Source organism: Palaemon carinicauda, chromosome 35 (assembly GCF_036898095.1).
Source record: "Palaemon carinicauda isolate YSFRI2023 chromosome 35, ASM3689809v2, whole genome shotgun sequence".
In the NCBI taxonomy this organism is placed as follows: Eukaryota; Metazoa; Arthropoda; class Malacostraca; order Decapoda; family Palaemonidae; genus Palaemon; species Palaemon carinicauda.
Window position 1 is genome coordinate 57320133 of NC_090759.1, and position 14946 is coordinate 57335078.

The 14946-nt window shown below is 40.5% G+C and overlaps 1 protein-coding gene across 4 annotated transcripts in view; it reads left to right on the forward strand.

Moving 5' to 3' along the window:
- Kdsr (3-ketodihydrosphingosine reductase) overlaps positions 1–14946 on the forward strand; it is a 28930-nt gene continuing 13984 nt past the window's right edge. Inside the window, exons 1-5 of one of the 4 annotated variants that reach the window (XM_068359070.1) lie at positions 1–143; positions 3019–3146; positions 6795–6966; positions 7878–8020; positions 8181–8372. In XM_068359070.1, the coding sequence (XP_068215171.1) occupies positions 3030–3146; positions 6795–6966; positions 7878–8020; positions 8181–8372 (624 nt within the window). In that variant the 5' untranslated portion in view covers positions 1–143; positions 3019–3029. Of the gene's footprint in view, positions 144–211; positions 333–396; positions 527–692; positions 712–3018; positions 3147–6794; positions 6967–7877; positions 8021–8180; positions 8373–14946 lie in introns of those variants that run through there. The other 3 variants (XM_068359069.1, XM_068359068.1, XM_068359071.1) reach the window with 3 other exon arrangements.

Genomic DNA, 14946 nt, shown 5'->3' on the forward strand with positions numbered 1-14946 from the left:
CATCGTTTGACAGATGTAAACATTCGGAATTTCTGAAATTCTGACGCCGTTTCGGGAATCCCAAATTCCAGTGGCATTCCCTATTCACCATTCCTGTGGCTGTCTATCACAACCCTTTAAAGTATTGAATAGATTTTGACTTTGTAAGTATCAGGTCTGCTTTTTTATTTCTTAATTGGTACTTTAGCAATAGAGTAGTTTCACGGGACATTTCGGAATTTCTGAAATCCTGACGCCGTTTCGGGAATCCCAAATTCCAGTGGCATTCCATATTCACCATTCCTGTGGCTGTCTATCACAACCCTTTAAAGTATTGAATAGATTTTGACTTTGTGAGTATGAGGTCTGCTTTTTTTTTTATTTCTTAATTGGTACTTTAGCAATAGAGTAGTTTCACGGGACATTTCGGAATTTCTGAAATTCTGACGCCGTTTCGGGAATCCCAAATTCCAGTGGCATTCCCTATTCACCATTCCCGTGGCTTTCTATCACAACTCTTTTAAAGTATTGAATAGATTTTGGCTTTGTAAGTATGAGGTCTGCTTTTTTGTATTTCTTAATTGGTACTTTAGCAATAGAGTAGTTTCAGGGGACATTTCGGAATTTCTGAAATCCTGACGCCGTTTCGGGAATCCCAAATTCCAGTGGCATTCCATATTCCCGTGGCTGTCTATCACAACCATTTTAAAGTACTGAATACATTTAAGCTTTGTGAGTATGAGGGCTGCTTTTTTATCTCTTAATTGGTACTTAAACAATAGTTTCACGGGACACTTCAAACCCATCCCACCTTAGTACTGCATGTTATATCAATGATCAAGACAGTTAACGGATTGTTACGGTAATGTAATTTGAATTTACATTTGGATTGAAGTATAAGTAGATGTGTGAGAATGGGTGTATATATAAGTTTAAAATTATACAATAATACCATAAAAAAGACCTGTGCATTAAGTTATAACTGTATTTTATAGTGTTTTGAACGTTTAGTTTTCATCATTGAATAGAGCATTAGGGGTATATGTATGCTAGCGGGCACTTGTATGTATTATTATGTCCAACCTGGAATAAGGGGGGTTGTGTTTGGCCCCCCCCCCATTAGTTAAGTAGGTAAGGACATGGCTTGTAGGTTAGGTTAGGGGGGAAAGTTTAGGTTAGTTGATGTACATTTTTAATGAATGTGTGAGGAACTGGCCGCTGATATACAAAGGCTCCATGCATTATTAGTTACGACATTGGAACTTGCATAATTGAATAGATCCTTGCAAATACATAATTTTGAAACATACTACTGGTGGAAACCTTTATTAACGAAGTTGAAGATTTTTATATAGAAATTCCTGTTTTGCTCCTTTAGTTAAATTAGCACCTGTCGCAGGAGTCTCTTTACTCACGGTAGTTTAAAACTTACCTGTTCGAACCAAGTAAAGTGCCCAACATTTTATATCCTAAACCTCTTCCTTATTTGTTTTCAATACTGGAATATACAATGTGGAGCCTTTGTATATCAGCGGCCAGTTCCGCATGCATTGATTAAAAATGGACCTAAACTCCCCCCCCCCAACCTAACCTACAAACCGTGTCCTTACCTACATACTTAATGGGGGCACTGACGCCCCCCCTGCAACCCCCCTTACACTGCCGTATTCTGAGTTAGCCATAATAATACATTCAGGTGGCTGCTATCATACGTACACCCCTACAATGTAATCATATCTGTTATTTTATTTATCATGTAAATTATGAAAGATTAAAATAGAAAGGTGTGGTTGATATATTTAGTCTGATAATCAGTAAGAGAAGCCAAGCCCATGTTTGAATAGAGACTGGAGCTAATTACAACTCATTTCTTTGTTAAGTTTGTTTACCAGTGATTTTATTCAGTCAGTTATACAATATTTTTAAGTGTTGATATATAAATGTAATCTATTTTGTTGTTTTATCGTCTTACGTCAAGCAAGATAGAATTTTGAACATATATCCGCTCGAACTGAATTAAAGTTAAAGTGTTATAAATTATTATAAATACTAGCCCAAGGGGTTAATGCATGTAGCGAAATATATTCTGCCTGCCAGAACGTAGGAGCAGGAAGATAATGTTGAATTACGAGCGCAATGAAATACGTCGGATCAAAACCCAATAGAACTAAGTGATGAAGTAGATCATTAGAATAATGAGAAAATACTAGAGTATGGGGCTAACTCGCATAGCGAAATATATTTAACTTTATCATAACATAGCAACAATGAGATGATGTTAAATCGAAGCAACACTTTTTGGAGGACCTTTTCTTTTATTGTCCTTAGCAATTCAAATTTGTAATGACTCCTTCTATAGTTAATCACTTTATGCAAATAATGCTTGATCTTTTAATATGGTGGTGTATATATTTTGATAATTTACAATTATTAATTTATTTGTTTATTCTTGTGGTTATGGTAGAGGATGAAAAAAAGATATATCATTTTTACAGATTTTATTCATAACTTAGCAATAGTAATTGATGTAATACATCTGGTTACTACTTTACAGCACCACAGGTAATACATTACTGAAGTGTATTTACTGTACATTACGAGACTTTAGATGTAATTTTTATAAACTGTGTATGATATAATTTATATGGTTACGAAAAGTGTTGAAGGACGAGTGCACTGTGATAGTTACTCCTTTTGAAATTATGTATAATATTGTAGGCTATGAACCTAACCTAACATAAAATCTCTCTGTTAATTCAGTGATTCAGCCAGCTTGTCAAGGGTTTCCCGTCTGATATGTCAGACTAGCAGTGTTACTCTAAGCTTGTTTTAGACTGTGATATGTGTATCTATGCTACCTTCTGAAGAAAACATTCGTAGCATTAAGATTGCGGAAATATTTCAATGTGTATAATTTTTTGCATTGGGAAATAGTATGATACTGTATTAGTCTGGTTACTGTAATTGTGCAGTAACGCCAAACTATAAGTAATAGTGTACATTTACTATCTTTTTAACGTTTGTGCAATCATTTTTCAGGAACCTGAAAAATGAGTTTATGTTGCTACTTGGAGTATATAGGAGTGACGGTGGTGATTGTGGCCATTGTCACCATTGCAAACATATTTTCTACTAAGAAACGGGACCTAAAAGGGAAGCATGTGTTGGTAAGTTTATCCACTGAAATTACTTGTTTGAAAGTATGACCTACTTGGAATTGGTCTCTCATCTATAATATATTTGTCAAATCTTTTGACTAGGTAATATTCATGTAGATTTGTTTAAGAAAATGATCTACTGTTATTTGGAGTAGGGAAATACTATTTGTTCCTACAGGGATACAAACTTCTGCTTCATTTACATGAGTTTACTCCTAAGTCGTTTTGCTACAACTATGAAAGAAAAAGTGCCTAACTAGCAACCATATATGGTTACCAGTCTGGATTACTTAGTGCCCTTTCTTTTTTCAGTGCTTTCTCTCTTTCATTGTAAATTGTGAATATGAGTGGTGTTCCAGGTAGTATACGGATTTGTCCCATGTTGAACCTTCACAAGTCTGGTCGAGGCAGATCCACACCCTTTTATAGGTAGTAGGTTGACCAGGGCACAGCCACCCATTGAGATACTACAGCTAGAGAGTTATTGGGTCCTGTGACTGGCCCAACAGTACTACATTGAATCCCTCTCTCTGGTTACAGGTAATTTTTTCCTTTATCTATACATACACCCAATAGTCTGGCATGTTCTATATATATCCTCCATTGTCCTCATACACTAGACAACACTGAGATTACCAAATATTTCTTCTCTCTCTGCTGCACTGTAATAGTTCAGTGGCTACTTTGCTCTTGGTAAGGGTAGAAGAGGTTCTTTAGCTATGGTAGGCAGCTCTTCTAGGAGAAGGACACTCCAAAATCAAACCATTGTTCTCTAGTCTTCAGCAGTGCCATAGCCTCTGTACCATGGTCTTCCACTGTCTTGGGGTAGAGTTCTCTTGCTAGATGGTACACTCGGGCACACTATTCTATATTTCTCTTCCTCTTGTTATTTTGAAATTTTATAGTTTATATATAAAAGATTTATTTTAATGTTATTCTTGAACATCTCTTGTAGTTTTTCTTATTTCCTTTAATCACTGGGCTATTTTCCCTGTTGGAGCCTTTGGGCTTATAGCATCCTCCTTTTCCAACTAGGGTTGTAGCTTAGCAAGTAATAATAATAATAATAACTGCTATAGTAGTAAGCTCTAGACCAAAAGTGGGAAAGGTCCCACCAGCGAGATTGACATGTGGACAAGTAGTGCGAATGGCCATGTTTTTGTGGTTTTTTCCACTTGCATATATGTCTACTGTAGGCTCCAGAGCCTTTAAATATGTGGCCTCGAGACTATACAATAATCTCCCACGAGACATCCGAATGATTGAAGACATTAAGGCTTTCAAGAGGAAACTGAAACTCTTATTCTATGAGTCATTTGACTGTGACGATTTAACAGTAAATGAGCAATACGTGATATGAATTGTTGAATGCTCCGAACGTACAAGATAAAACGACAGTGGAGGTCCTGTAGAGAGTAGGGTTTCCCTGCTGTATGGGACCGGAAAAGCAGCCGTCAAAGTAAGTACATGTAAGTAAGTAATTGTTAGAATGAAGTAAATGAATTTTAATATCCAGTATACAAATTCCTTTACCTTAGACAAGATTTGATCTGCTGCAGTGATCAGACCCAACGAGAAATCACCCGAGTTTCGTCCCTGAAATAAAGCTTTGATACTAAGAAAGGGGAAATGACAAGCATGAGTGTAAATAGCAAGCAAGGCAGAATAGGTTGCTTTTAAAAGAGTTATAAGACAACTGTAAGATCCAAAGAGGTAAATTGGCATTGATAAGAATCTCCTGAAATGACTAGAAAGGGAGAAACATCTCTACTGTACTTATAGTAACTTATACAGTACAGTAACTGAAAAGCATCAAAGATAATCTCAATACTAACACTAAATACAAAATACAGTACAGTACTGTATATTAGAACCTCGGGCTATGAGCAAATTGGAATTGGAATACTGTACTGAATAAATTTCTAATATGATTTTTTACTGTATAGGGTTACAAGTGTTGCATTGGCCTCTAAGCAAAAATTTGCACTGTATAGGCATTTTTTGTGGATAAGTATGAACGAGACTATCATGTGATGTACGCCACTCACACAATATTTTTAGATTTATTTCAGAAGTAGGTCTTCTGAAAGCTATTTAACTTTTATAAGGACATGTTTACTTTTATAGTTTTAAATTGGATCTCCCTTTCTTTATTTATAGCAAGTGATATTGGCATCAATGACATTAGATGCCAGGATGCTAGAAAAACTCAGTCAATCAATCAATCATACAGACAAGGCTTCGGCAGGGCGTGTAGTGAATCTATATACTGCCATTTTAAAGAAAAGGCAAAAGCAGTCATCTTTCGTTAGGTTAATTTTCTTCATATGAATCATAATACACTACTGTACTGTACAGGCAAACATTGATATATAATAGGATTAAATCACTGAGATATAGTTTCTAAGGAGATCTATTGTATAATAATTGCTTTATGAAATATGTTTAATGTGGATATGTTCTAAGCCTTTATCAACACTCTGGGTGCTTATTAGATTTATTGTTGTTTTTAATCTCGACCGAAGAAGCTATCTGACCTGAGCAGTATGTTGTTGTTAGATGCTGATTTCGTTGCTCTGCTAGAGGCCTTATTGTATTGGAAGGAAAGAAAATAGGTCAATTTCTTTATTTTGAATAGTAACATCAACATTCCAAGCTTCCAGAGATGAAAGCAACATGAACATTAGGAGACATTCATAGAATAGTAGCATCGACATTCCAAGCCTCCAGAGATGAAGGCAACATGAACATTAGGAGACATTCATAGGATAGTAACATCGACATTCCAAGCTTCCAGAGATGAAAGCAACATGAACATTAGAGGAGATTCATAGAAATAATACTTTAAAGATTTAAAGTCTACTCATGAATGGCAGAGGGAAGTGACAGTGACATTACCCTACTTAGCAGGACAATGCCATAGAGACTTGACCAGAAGGTCCTCAACTTGAAATAAACATTCGTAGATACAGACAAAAATCGAACAGAAATCGTAAATATCAGATATTGTATCAAAAGTTCATAATGAAAATATTGTAATAAATCATTGTTATATAATTTATTGCAGAAAGTAAGAATACATTTGCAATATGAAATGAAACTATTTGTTGACTTTTGTAGCTGAAAATCATAGGCTTGTGAGTTAGGTTAAACCTATGCTAGGCCAAAATTTAATAGAATTTAACTTGCAAAGAATTTGACTCGCTAACAGCTTCTTGAAACCATAAAGTTTCTAGGTTGAGGACTTTCTTTATACACATATGGTCAGTGCCAACCCCCTCTCCACCCAAGCTAGGACCAGGGAGGGCCAGTCAATGGCTGCAGATTGCTGATCTATAGGTTCTCCCAAACCTCCCATGCTTAGCTCACAAGGATGGTGAGGTTGCAGATACGATGGAAAATGATCAAGCTTGAGCGGTACTTGAAGCCCAGACCAGCAGAACGTTAGACAAGGATGTTCCCAATAGGCCATCACAATTCTAATCCTTAGGATGTTTATTAGTGATAGCTCAACGTGTACTTACACTTTAAACAGCGAAAAACTTGATAGATTATATAAAAGAACAGGGCTTCGAAATTGAACAACTTCATAATACTGTATACCAAACTCCTCCACCAAAAGTAAGTTTATCGCTTCATTAGTTTTAAATCTTTCAGATAACGGGTGGGTCCAGCGGTATCGGTTTGAGCGTTGCCCATGACGTAGCGCGGAGAGGAGCGTCGGTCACCCTGGTAGCCAGAAATGTTGCCAATCTTCAGAAGGCTCAAGAAGAAGTGGAGGGAACTATTTCAAGCATTAGTGGTGGAGGGAAAGTACAGTTTTTTTCTGGTAAGGGATAAGGAATGAATATCATTTTGCTTATATGTTTGCTCCTCTAATGTTGAGAAACATTTCTCTCTCTCTCTCTCTCTCTCTCTCTCTCTCTCTCTCTCTCTCTCTCTCTCTCTCTCTCCTCTCTCTCTCTCTCTCTCTCCTCTCTCTCTCTCTCTCTTGGTGGAGGGAAAGTACAATTTTTTTCTGGTAAGGGATAAGGAATGAATGTCATTTTGCTTATATGTTTGCTCCTCTAATGTTGAGAAGCATCTCTCTCTCTCTCTCTCTCTCTCTCTCTCTCTCTCTCTCTCTCTCTCTCTCTCTCTCTCTCTCTCTCTCTCTCTCTCTCTCTCTCTCTCTCTCTCTCTTTGGTGGAGGGAAAGTACATTTTTTTTTCTGGTAAGGGACAAGGAAGGAATATCATTTTGCTTTTATGTTTGCTCGTCTAATGTTGAGAAGCATTTCTCTCTCTCTCTCTCTCTCTCTCTCTCTCTCTCTCTCTCTCTCTCTCTCTCTCTCTCTCTCGTGTGTGTGTGCTAGCTTAATGAATGCTTATAGCTTCTAGGCTAATTTTGCTTAAATTTACACGAAGGTCCTCAACTTTCAAACATTGGGAGATACAAATTCAAATCCATCTGAAATTATTAATTATGAAATACTGTACTGTAATAAAACTATCATAATTTGATGCAGTAAGCAAGACGATATTTGTAATATGAAACAGGGCTATTTGTTGACTTTTACAGCTGAAAATCATAGGCATGTAAGTTAGGGGAAGCCTACTCTAGGCCAAAATTTAACAAGTTTGCACTTACAAATAATTAAACATACAAGCAGCTTCTTGGAACCTATTAAGTTTATAAGTAGCGGATTTTCTGTATATGATTTTCTCCCCGGTACTAATATCAAAACTCGCTCTCAAACAGCCGATCTGAGCAGTAACGCAGAAGTTGCGTATAGAGTTGTCAAAGATGCCGAGGCAAGCTTAGGTCCCGTATTCATGCTCGTCAATTGCGCCGGTTTTGCACGAGCCCAGAAATTTGAGGATCTTTCACCCCAGCTAGTCAAGGTAAGAGCCACCCTGTTACCCTTACTTTGAATATTCAAATTACTGAGTCATATGTAAGTGAAAGGCTAACTATATACAGTATATGATAACTATGATGTGTAGGTGAATTATTAATTTGTATTACACCAAATAATGTTTTTCCTCCTTTTTTTATGACCAGTCAATGATGGATGTTAATTTCTTGGGTTCATTCTTCATCACTCAAGAAGTTGTCCGCAGTATGAAGCAGCAGGAAGAGGGAGTCATAGTGTTTACATCTTCCCAGGGTGGTTTGGTTGGCCTCTATGGCTTTACTGCATATTCGGCGGCCAAAGGTGCCCTCATCAGACTGGCTGAATCTCTTCATATGGAGGTAAAGAGTTGAATGATGGCTATATTTTCAGATTAGAAATTACCCATCTCATAGCAAAGTCCAATGTGGCAGGTATCAGTTCCATGGTACTATCTTTAGAGTTTCTTAAGGCTCATTTGTTGTGACACTATATGCAAACCTTATGCTCTTTACATAGGAGTATTACTTCGGCGCTAGCTGAAAACCAGCCGTTAAAGCTTTTGCAAGGTGTTACTACCCATCGCTAGTTAGCGGAGAGGTCCTGGTGGTGATAGGCTCAACACCTCACTCACACCAGCTCTAGTAAACCACTGTCATTTTTTACTTTGGCTTGATGGAGGACAGACGTTGTCTTACTCCTCCACTAAAACCAAATTGACTGGCCTAAAAGCTAAAAATGTCCTTTTCAGTCTCTAAATTTTCAGGTGTGATTGCCCGTGGAATCTTTCAAGTATACGGTTTGTCCCGGCAATGAAGGATGTCGTTGCGACACCTTCATGTCGGCAGAGGAGACAGATCCTCACTGTCTCTGCCCTGCGTGTAGGGGTCACTCTTGCAGGTTTGTCGGTAGTGGTCGCCCTCCTAGTGGTTGAGGTTTAGTAGGTGATGGAAGAAGGCAAAGAGGGATCCTTCACCTTCGAGGTCAGCCTTGAAGGGGAAGAAACCTCGCCGTCAATCTCTGTCGACTGGACCTCTCCATGATGACTCTGCTCATTCAACTTCCCCTTGGAGTCAGACGGGAACAAGTGGCGGTCATGTAACTCCTAGAAAACCTTACATGTTGGAGGGTCACCATTGCTTCCCATAGCGAAGCAGCGATGGTCACCGCCGTTGGATATTCTCTGTGACAAAGCCGTTTGACTGCTGTGGCCTTCCTTTGGGGATCATAGGTTCCCCATGCAAGGAAAGGTTGCAGAAGGTCTTGCGGTTGGCCGCGCAACAGTAGCAGACATCCTCCCCAGGTATTGATTCCAGTAACCCAGCCGAGAAGAAGACAAAGTTAGCTATCCGTAGGTCCTCCTGCAGGTGTTGAAACACCTACCCTTACGAGGGAGAGTCGTCCTCCACCAGGCGTTGGGAGGTCTTCCCTTACAAGGTAAAGATCCCTTTACCCAGCTCCTGTTTATCAAGCTTGCCCACCAAAGGGCGTTGGATTGTTCCATGTTCCGCTCTAGTATAGCAGAGCGCAACTTTTTGGGGCTGGACGATGATGGTGGGAGGCGATTGCCTACGATCCCTCTCCATCATCGTTGTGTCTGTACTGTGCAGCGTAGCACTACATGATATGCAAAGCCAACCTCTCACAAGCTTGCGCCTTCGTTTTCTCCTTGTAAGGAAGAAACTGTTTCACTGTTTGCGTGCAACCATTCAGCACTGGCTTGCCCTACCTCTCCCTTAAGGGAAAGGAAGACAGCCCACCTTTCGCCTGTTGCAGATAAGGTGAATGGGAGAGTTTCTCTCTTTGTCGCACTGACCAACTTCTTGCGGACGAGTCTTGTGCAGTGTTGCACACCTTACCACTTAGCGGGGTGGGCGGGCGAGCTACTCTGCCTGAAAAAGACCTGTGCCCCACCTATGCTACACGCATTGCTCTCTTTAGCGAGTCTTCCCATCTGGACTTGCCTGCACAAGAGACATCGTTAAGAGCAAAGGCGAGTTTTACCTTGCTGGCACGCTGCACGCAGTTAGATTAGATGAGCATGCACAGGTAGACTACATCTTACTTGTGCGAGCTGAGAAGGTTTTGCACTCAAGCGCACCTTATCAGGCCTTTGCTCACCAGCCCTCTCCTTATAGTCGGTCTACTTTTTGATGGGAACAACGAGTTCCCCCGTAAAGGAGGGTAGTTTTTCCTTTACAGGCTGATTGTTTGGAAGGACACTGGGGGGGATGTGCGCGAGCTGACATCTTCCTTGCCCCTCCCTTTCCATGGCAGTGCATTTAAGCCAAGGAAGCAGGTGTGTGAGGTTCATTCTCGAACGATACCCCATGGTTTCTGGACCTTGTCCAGGTAGTGATACAGGCGGTCTGTGGATCGACCATCCGTTCCCTAACAGTTCTTCACCCGGCGTTGCTACCATCCCGCTGTACTCCTCCAAAGGGAGTAAGGGGCCATCTGATCCCAAACGCAGTAGTGATGCTAGGCAGCCACCTCCTGTCACACCCCCCAAGCATCAGGTGTCCTGTAGGTATCAGGAATACCTGATGATCAAGGCACCTACCAGCCAGTACCCTTGCTGATATTGTAGTGTATAATCCTGTAATATATGTACAGTACTATTACTACAGTACAGCTAACGGTAGGGTAATTATTCTCTGTTTTCGTTTGGACAAATCGTACTGTTTGACAACTCGCTGTACATGCAGCCTACATTTGTATGTTGTAGAGTATGTTACATGTCGTAATTTACATACAGTACTGCACAGTATAGTTAATGATCAATACAGTACTATACATTAATCCTGTACTGTATAATATGTATACAATGATACTGCATTTAAGGTTAACTAAGTTTACATATTTGATGCAAAAACCACTAATCATTTTTGTACGAAGTTCTATGCAGCAGTCTTGAAGCATGACACAACTCCTCATGTGTCATCTCTTGTGCAGCACTGTAGGGAATCCTGTATAGTGTTTACATTTACTGGGTAATGTAGTGTATATGTAAGTGCTACCATATACAAATGCATCACTCTTTTTTTACATGAAAATGTGATTCTACTCAAAAAGGACTGAAGCAGGAGATGCACACGCTAGGAGAGAGAATGCAAGACTGAGGCCGAGTCAGCGGGAGATGGGATGTTGTGCTGGGCAGAGAGAGAAGAGACGCAAAGGAGCGCGGTCTGTTTGAAATTGTTGCACCGCGTGATTACTTCTCACGAATATGTGATTTTTCAATATTAATCTTACCCGATAATCATGTAGCTGTCAACTCCGTTGCCCGACAGAATTCTACGGAAGGGATACGCCAGCGATCGCTATACAAGAGGGGGGTGTACTCACAAGCGCCACCTGTGGCCAGGTACTGCAGTACTTCTTGTTGACACCACCTCAATTTTTCCTCTGTCGTGCCTCCGGCTAGACCTACATGGATACGCTGTTGATTCTGGAGTTTTTTGCTCACGATTTGGTGATGTATTTGCTCTAGAGTTTAGCTTTCGCTATTCAGGAAGTTTTATCATTAGCTTAGCTAGCTTTTGGAATTAATTTGATTAATTATGGTGACGAAGAGAGTATGAACTCTCTTTCACTTTTAAATGGCCGACCCTTCCCTTAGACGGAAGTGTTGGTGTCTAAGAGAGTATAGACTCTCTTTCTTAATTTTGCTTAACAAAAGTTATAGATATATTTTATATCTCTCCGCCTTTTATAGGCCTCTTCGATTAACTTCCTTTTATTATAAACTTATTAAAATTAATTTTTATATTTGTTTATATTCGACCTTTCCTAATAGTAGGCGGTCTTTTCTTGGTACCGAAGTTAATTAACATTGAGCCCGTCATTTCGGTTTTACCTGTTAACATATTATGCTATTTTAATGTTTTTGAAAGAATTTCTTTGATAGTCTCGTACTGTTTTCAAAGTTGAACTAACGTTTTGTTTTGTCTCTGCAGTTGTTGACGTTCAGAACGTTCAACTTGCGCTCTATCGTTACGATAGAGAGAGAATTTTCTCGGTGTCATGTTGCAGTAAGAGTAACCGTTTCTAGTGTTTTGTTCATTCTTTCTTAGCTTAATGGTTTTAATTCTAATAAAGGAACTTTTTATTTGGGAAATATTTCAGTTTTTTTCCTTTAACAATAATATGTTTTAACGATATATATGATTGGGCTCTTCTCTCAGGTTCTAAGTCAAGAGAGAGAGAGAGAGAGAGATAGAGACGGAGGGAGAGAGAGGAGGATAAACGTTTCGTTCAAGCGAGTAACGTTGTTATCGTTTTTGCTCTTCTCCCTAGTCTTTTTAGGGGAAGAAGGTAAACGTTTCTAGAGTTTTATTCTTGTTCTCAAGCTTTATGCGGTGAGAGATTTTAAACGTAGTTTATTTGATCTAGTGTTTAGTCTCTTTCCAGCCACTGAATTATTTATCTTTCATTAGATTTTTCTGTTACATTGTAATTCTGTTTTCGCAATTACTAACTTTTAAGGAAGGATAGAATTGCGTGTTTCAGGTACAAACCACTTAAAGTTTCGAGTTCAGTGAAATAAGTGCAAACAGAAAATCAAAAGTGATAAGTGATTAGCGCAAAGTGTGTCAGTGTTGTGCGTGAGGGTACTTCTGTGCGTGCCAGTCGTCCTCCCAGTCCGGGACCTCTTGCAAGCTCCCAAGCCCAGGGGAGAAGCAATGTCGAAGGGCAAAAGGGTTCGGCAGGCCTTGATCGGCGCACAGAAGTATCCTCGGTGGTTGCGGGCGTGTCTTACAGAGACCGTCACTCCCACCCGCAGACGATTGAGCCCTTATTTTGCTCGTCTGCAGAAGAAATTTCGGGGAGAAAACGCTGGACTCAGGTCTCAAGACCTCTTAAACGTAAAGTCCAGACCTCTAGAGTTCAACAACCCGGATGCAGTCATTGGGTTAGCTCTGACTCTCCGCAGTCATCAGGTGACTGCACACCTCCTAAGAGAGGTAAGGCGATGCCTCAACAGACCTCATCTTCTGTTAAGGCTTTGCCTCAACAGACCTTATCGTCTGTTGATCCCAAGATGACTTTGCTGCAGTCCATGCAGTCGCAGCTTGCGGTCTTAATGCGTGAGTTTCAGGCTGAGAAGGTTACACCTCCTCCTGCGAGCGCTCCGCCTCACCGCAGTCCAGTTTGCCAGGCGTACGAAGTTGAGGTTCCTCAAGCTACCTTACCGTGTTCGGAGTTGCCAGTTACCAGCGTTGTGCAGCAACCTCAACCTTCCTTAAGGCAACCTCAACAATGGGAGCAGGAGTCTTATGCCTTGAGGCAAGATTTTCTTGCAGTTAGACCATCTTCGAGGCAACAACCTCTTGAGGTACGACAACCTCTACCATCCTTGAGGCAGCCACCTCAGCTCTCGCAGCTGCTACCTCAACTTTCCTCAAGGCGAGAGCCTCAACTCTTGAGGCTAGCTCCTCAGGAACCTCAACTCGTGAGACAGGAACTGCGTTCTGCGCAGCCGCTACATCAACTCTCGCAGCTCACACCTCAAGAACCTCAACTCGTGAGTCAAGAGCCTCTCTCTGCGCAGCCACCTCAACCCTTGAGGCAAGCGCAACTCTTGAGGCAGGAACCTCATGCTATGAGTCAGCCACCTCAACGCATGCATCTGCCACTTTCTCCTCAACTTGAGCCTCTTCCCATTCAACTTTGAAATAACAAATGACAATAATAACACCTCATTACTTTCATAACTTGCATTTGTAATCATATACATGTATGCCTACACAAACATTATGATAATGGAGGTTATTCGTATTACTTAAATAAAAAAATATATATGTATTCCTTGCAATATATTTTTAACAAATCGCAAAATATGGCAAAAATATCTTCAAAACAAAAATGAATCATGAGTTATGAATGTAATGTAAATATTATGTTGATATTAAAACCCCATGCAAGCATGCATGAAGTAATGCAGTGTTGCCAACAGGGCGAGTTTCCCTTTCCTGAGGTGAAGTAGATTATAGTACATTTAGTGCAGCTTAATTCTACGATTATCATGCCGGCTATCAAATTCATCAACAAAACAGTCTAAATCAATTCCCTCGGCACGTGCACTTTCAATGGACAGTAATGCGATATTACTCAATCTAGCACTGGTCATGGAATTTCTGAGAAATGTTACACGCCATGCAACATGCTCTGCTTACCTTACAGCATGCTCTACATACAGCATGCTCTGCATACAGCATGCTCTGCATACAGCATGCTCTGCATACCTTACCGCATGCTTCTCAGTCACACATCTTTGGTTGTTGCCAACTCACTAGACTGTCAAGCAGTTTCATAACGTTGCCTTCTAGTCTGCTGCTTTTGCACCAGTGAAACCCTCACTGAGAGAACTTAGCTTTTCTCGGATATGGTCCCTGTAGATGAGAAAGTGCTTTTCTCCCTCCTTCTGATATTCCCTTGAGGACTCTGTCATTTGGAGAGAAGCCTTTAGCTGCGTAGCCTCCTATGGACTTTTATTTAAGCATAACATGCTTCCAGGGAAGGTAATGGTTCCACTTCAGTCGCTAACCCCGTCTGTTACCACACCTGCTCCCATAGACCTTGAGCTGTGTTGCAAGACATGCAGTCCAAGCTTAGTCCTTGTTAGAGGATTTTTTGTTTACGGAGTCAGTGTGTCACTGGGAAGACGTTCAACAACCAGCAGAAGTGACTTGTTGTGACGCAGTGCGGCAACCTCAGCAACCCGATAAGGAGTTGTCTGTACGACCCAGACAGTCTAGACAGCTTCGGGTTGTCACTGTACTTCCTCGCTTCCCCATGGTTGACAGTTCACAGACTGTGCAGCAGTACCATGATCTTGTGTCCGGCTCCGTCAGACGACTGGCTTTTAAGAGCTCCCACAAGTCGTCGCTGTCTGGAGATTCTCAGATGGACTATGGATCTGACCAAGGAACT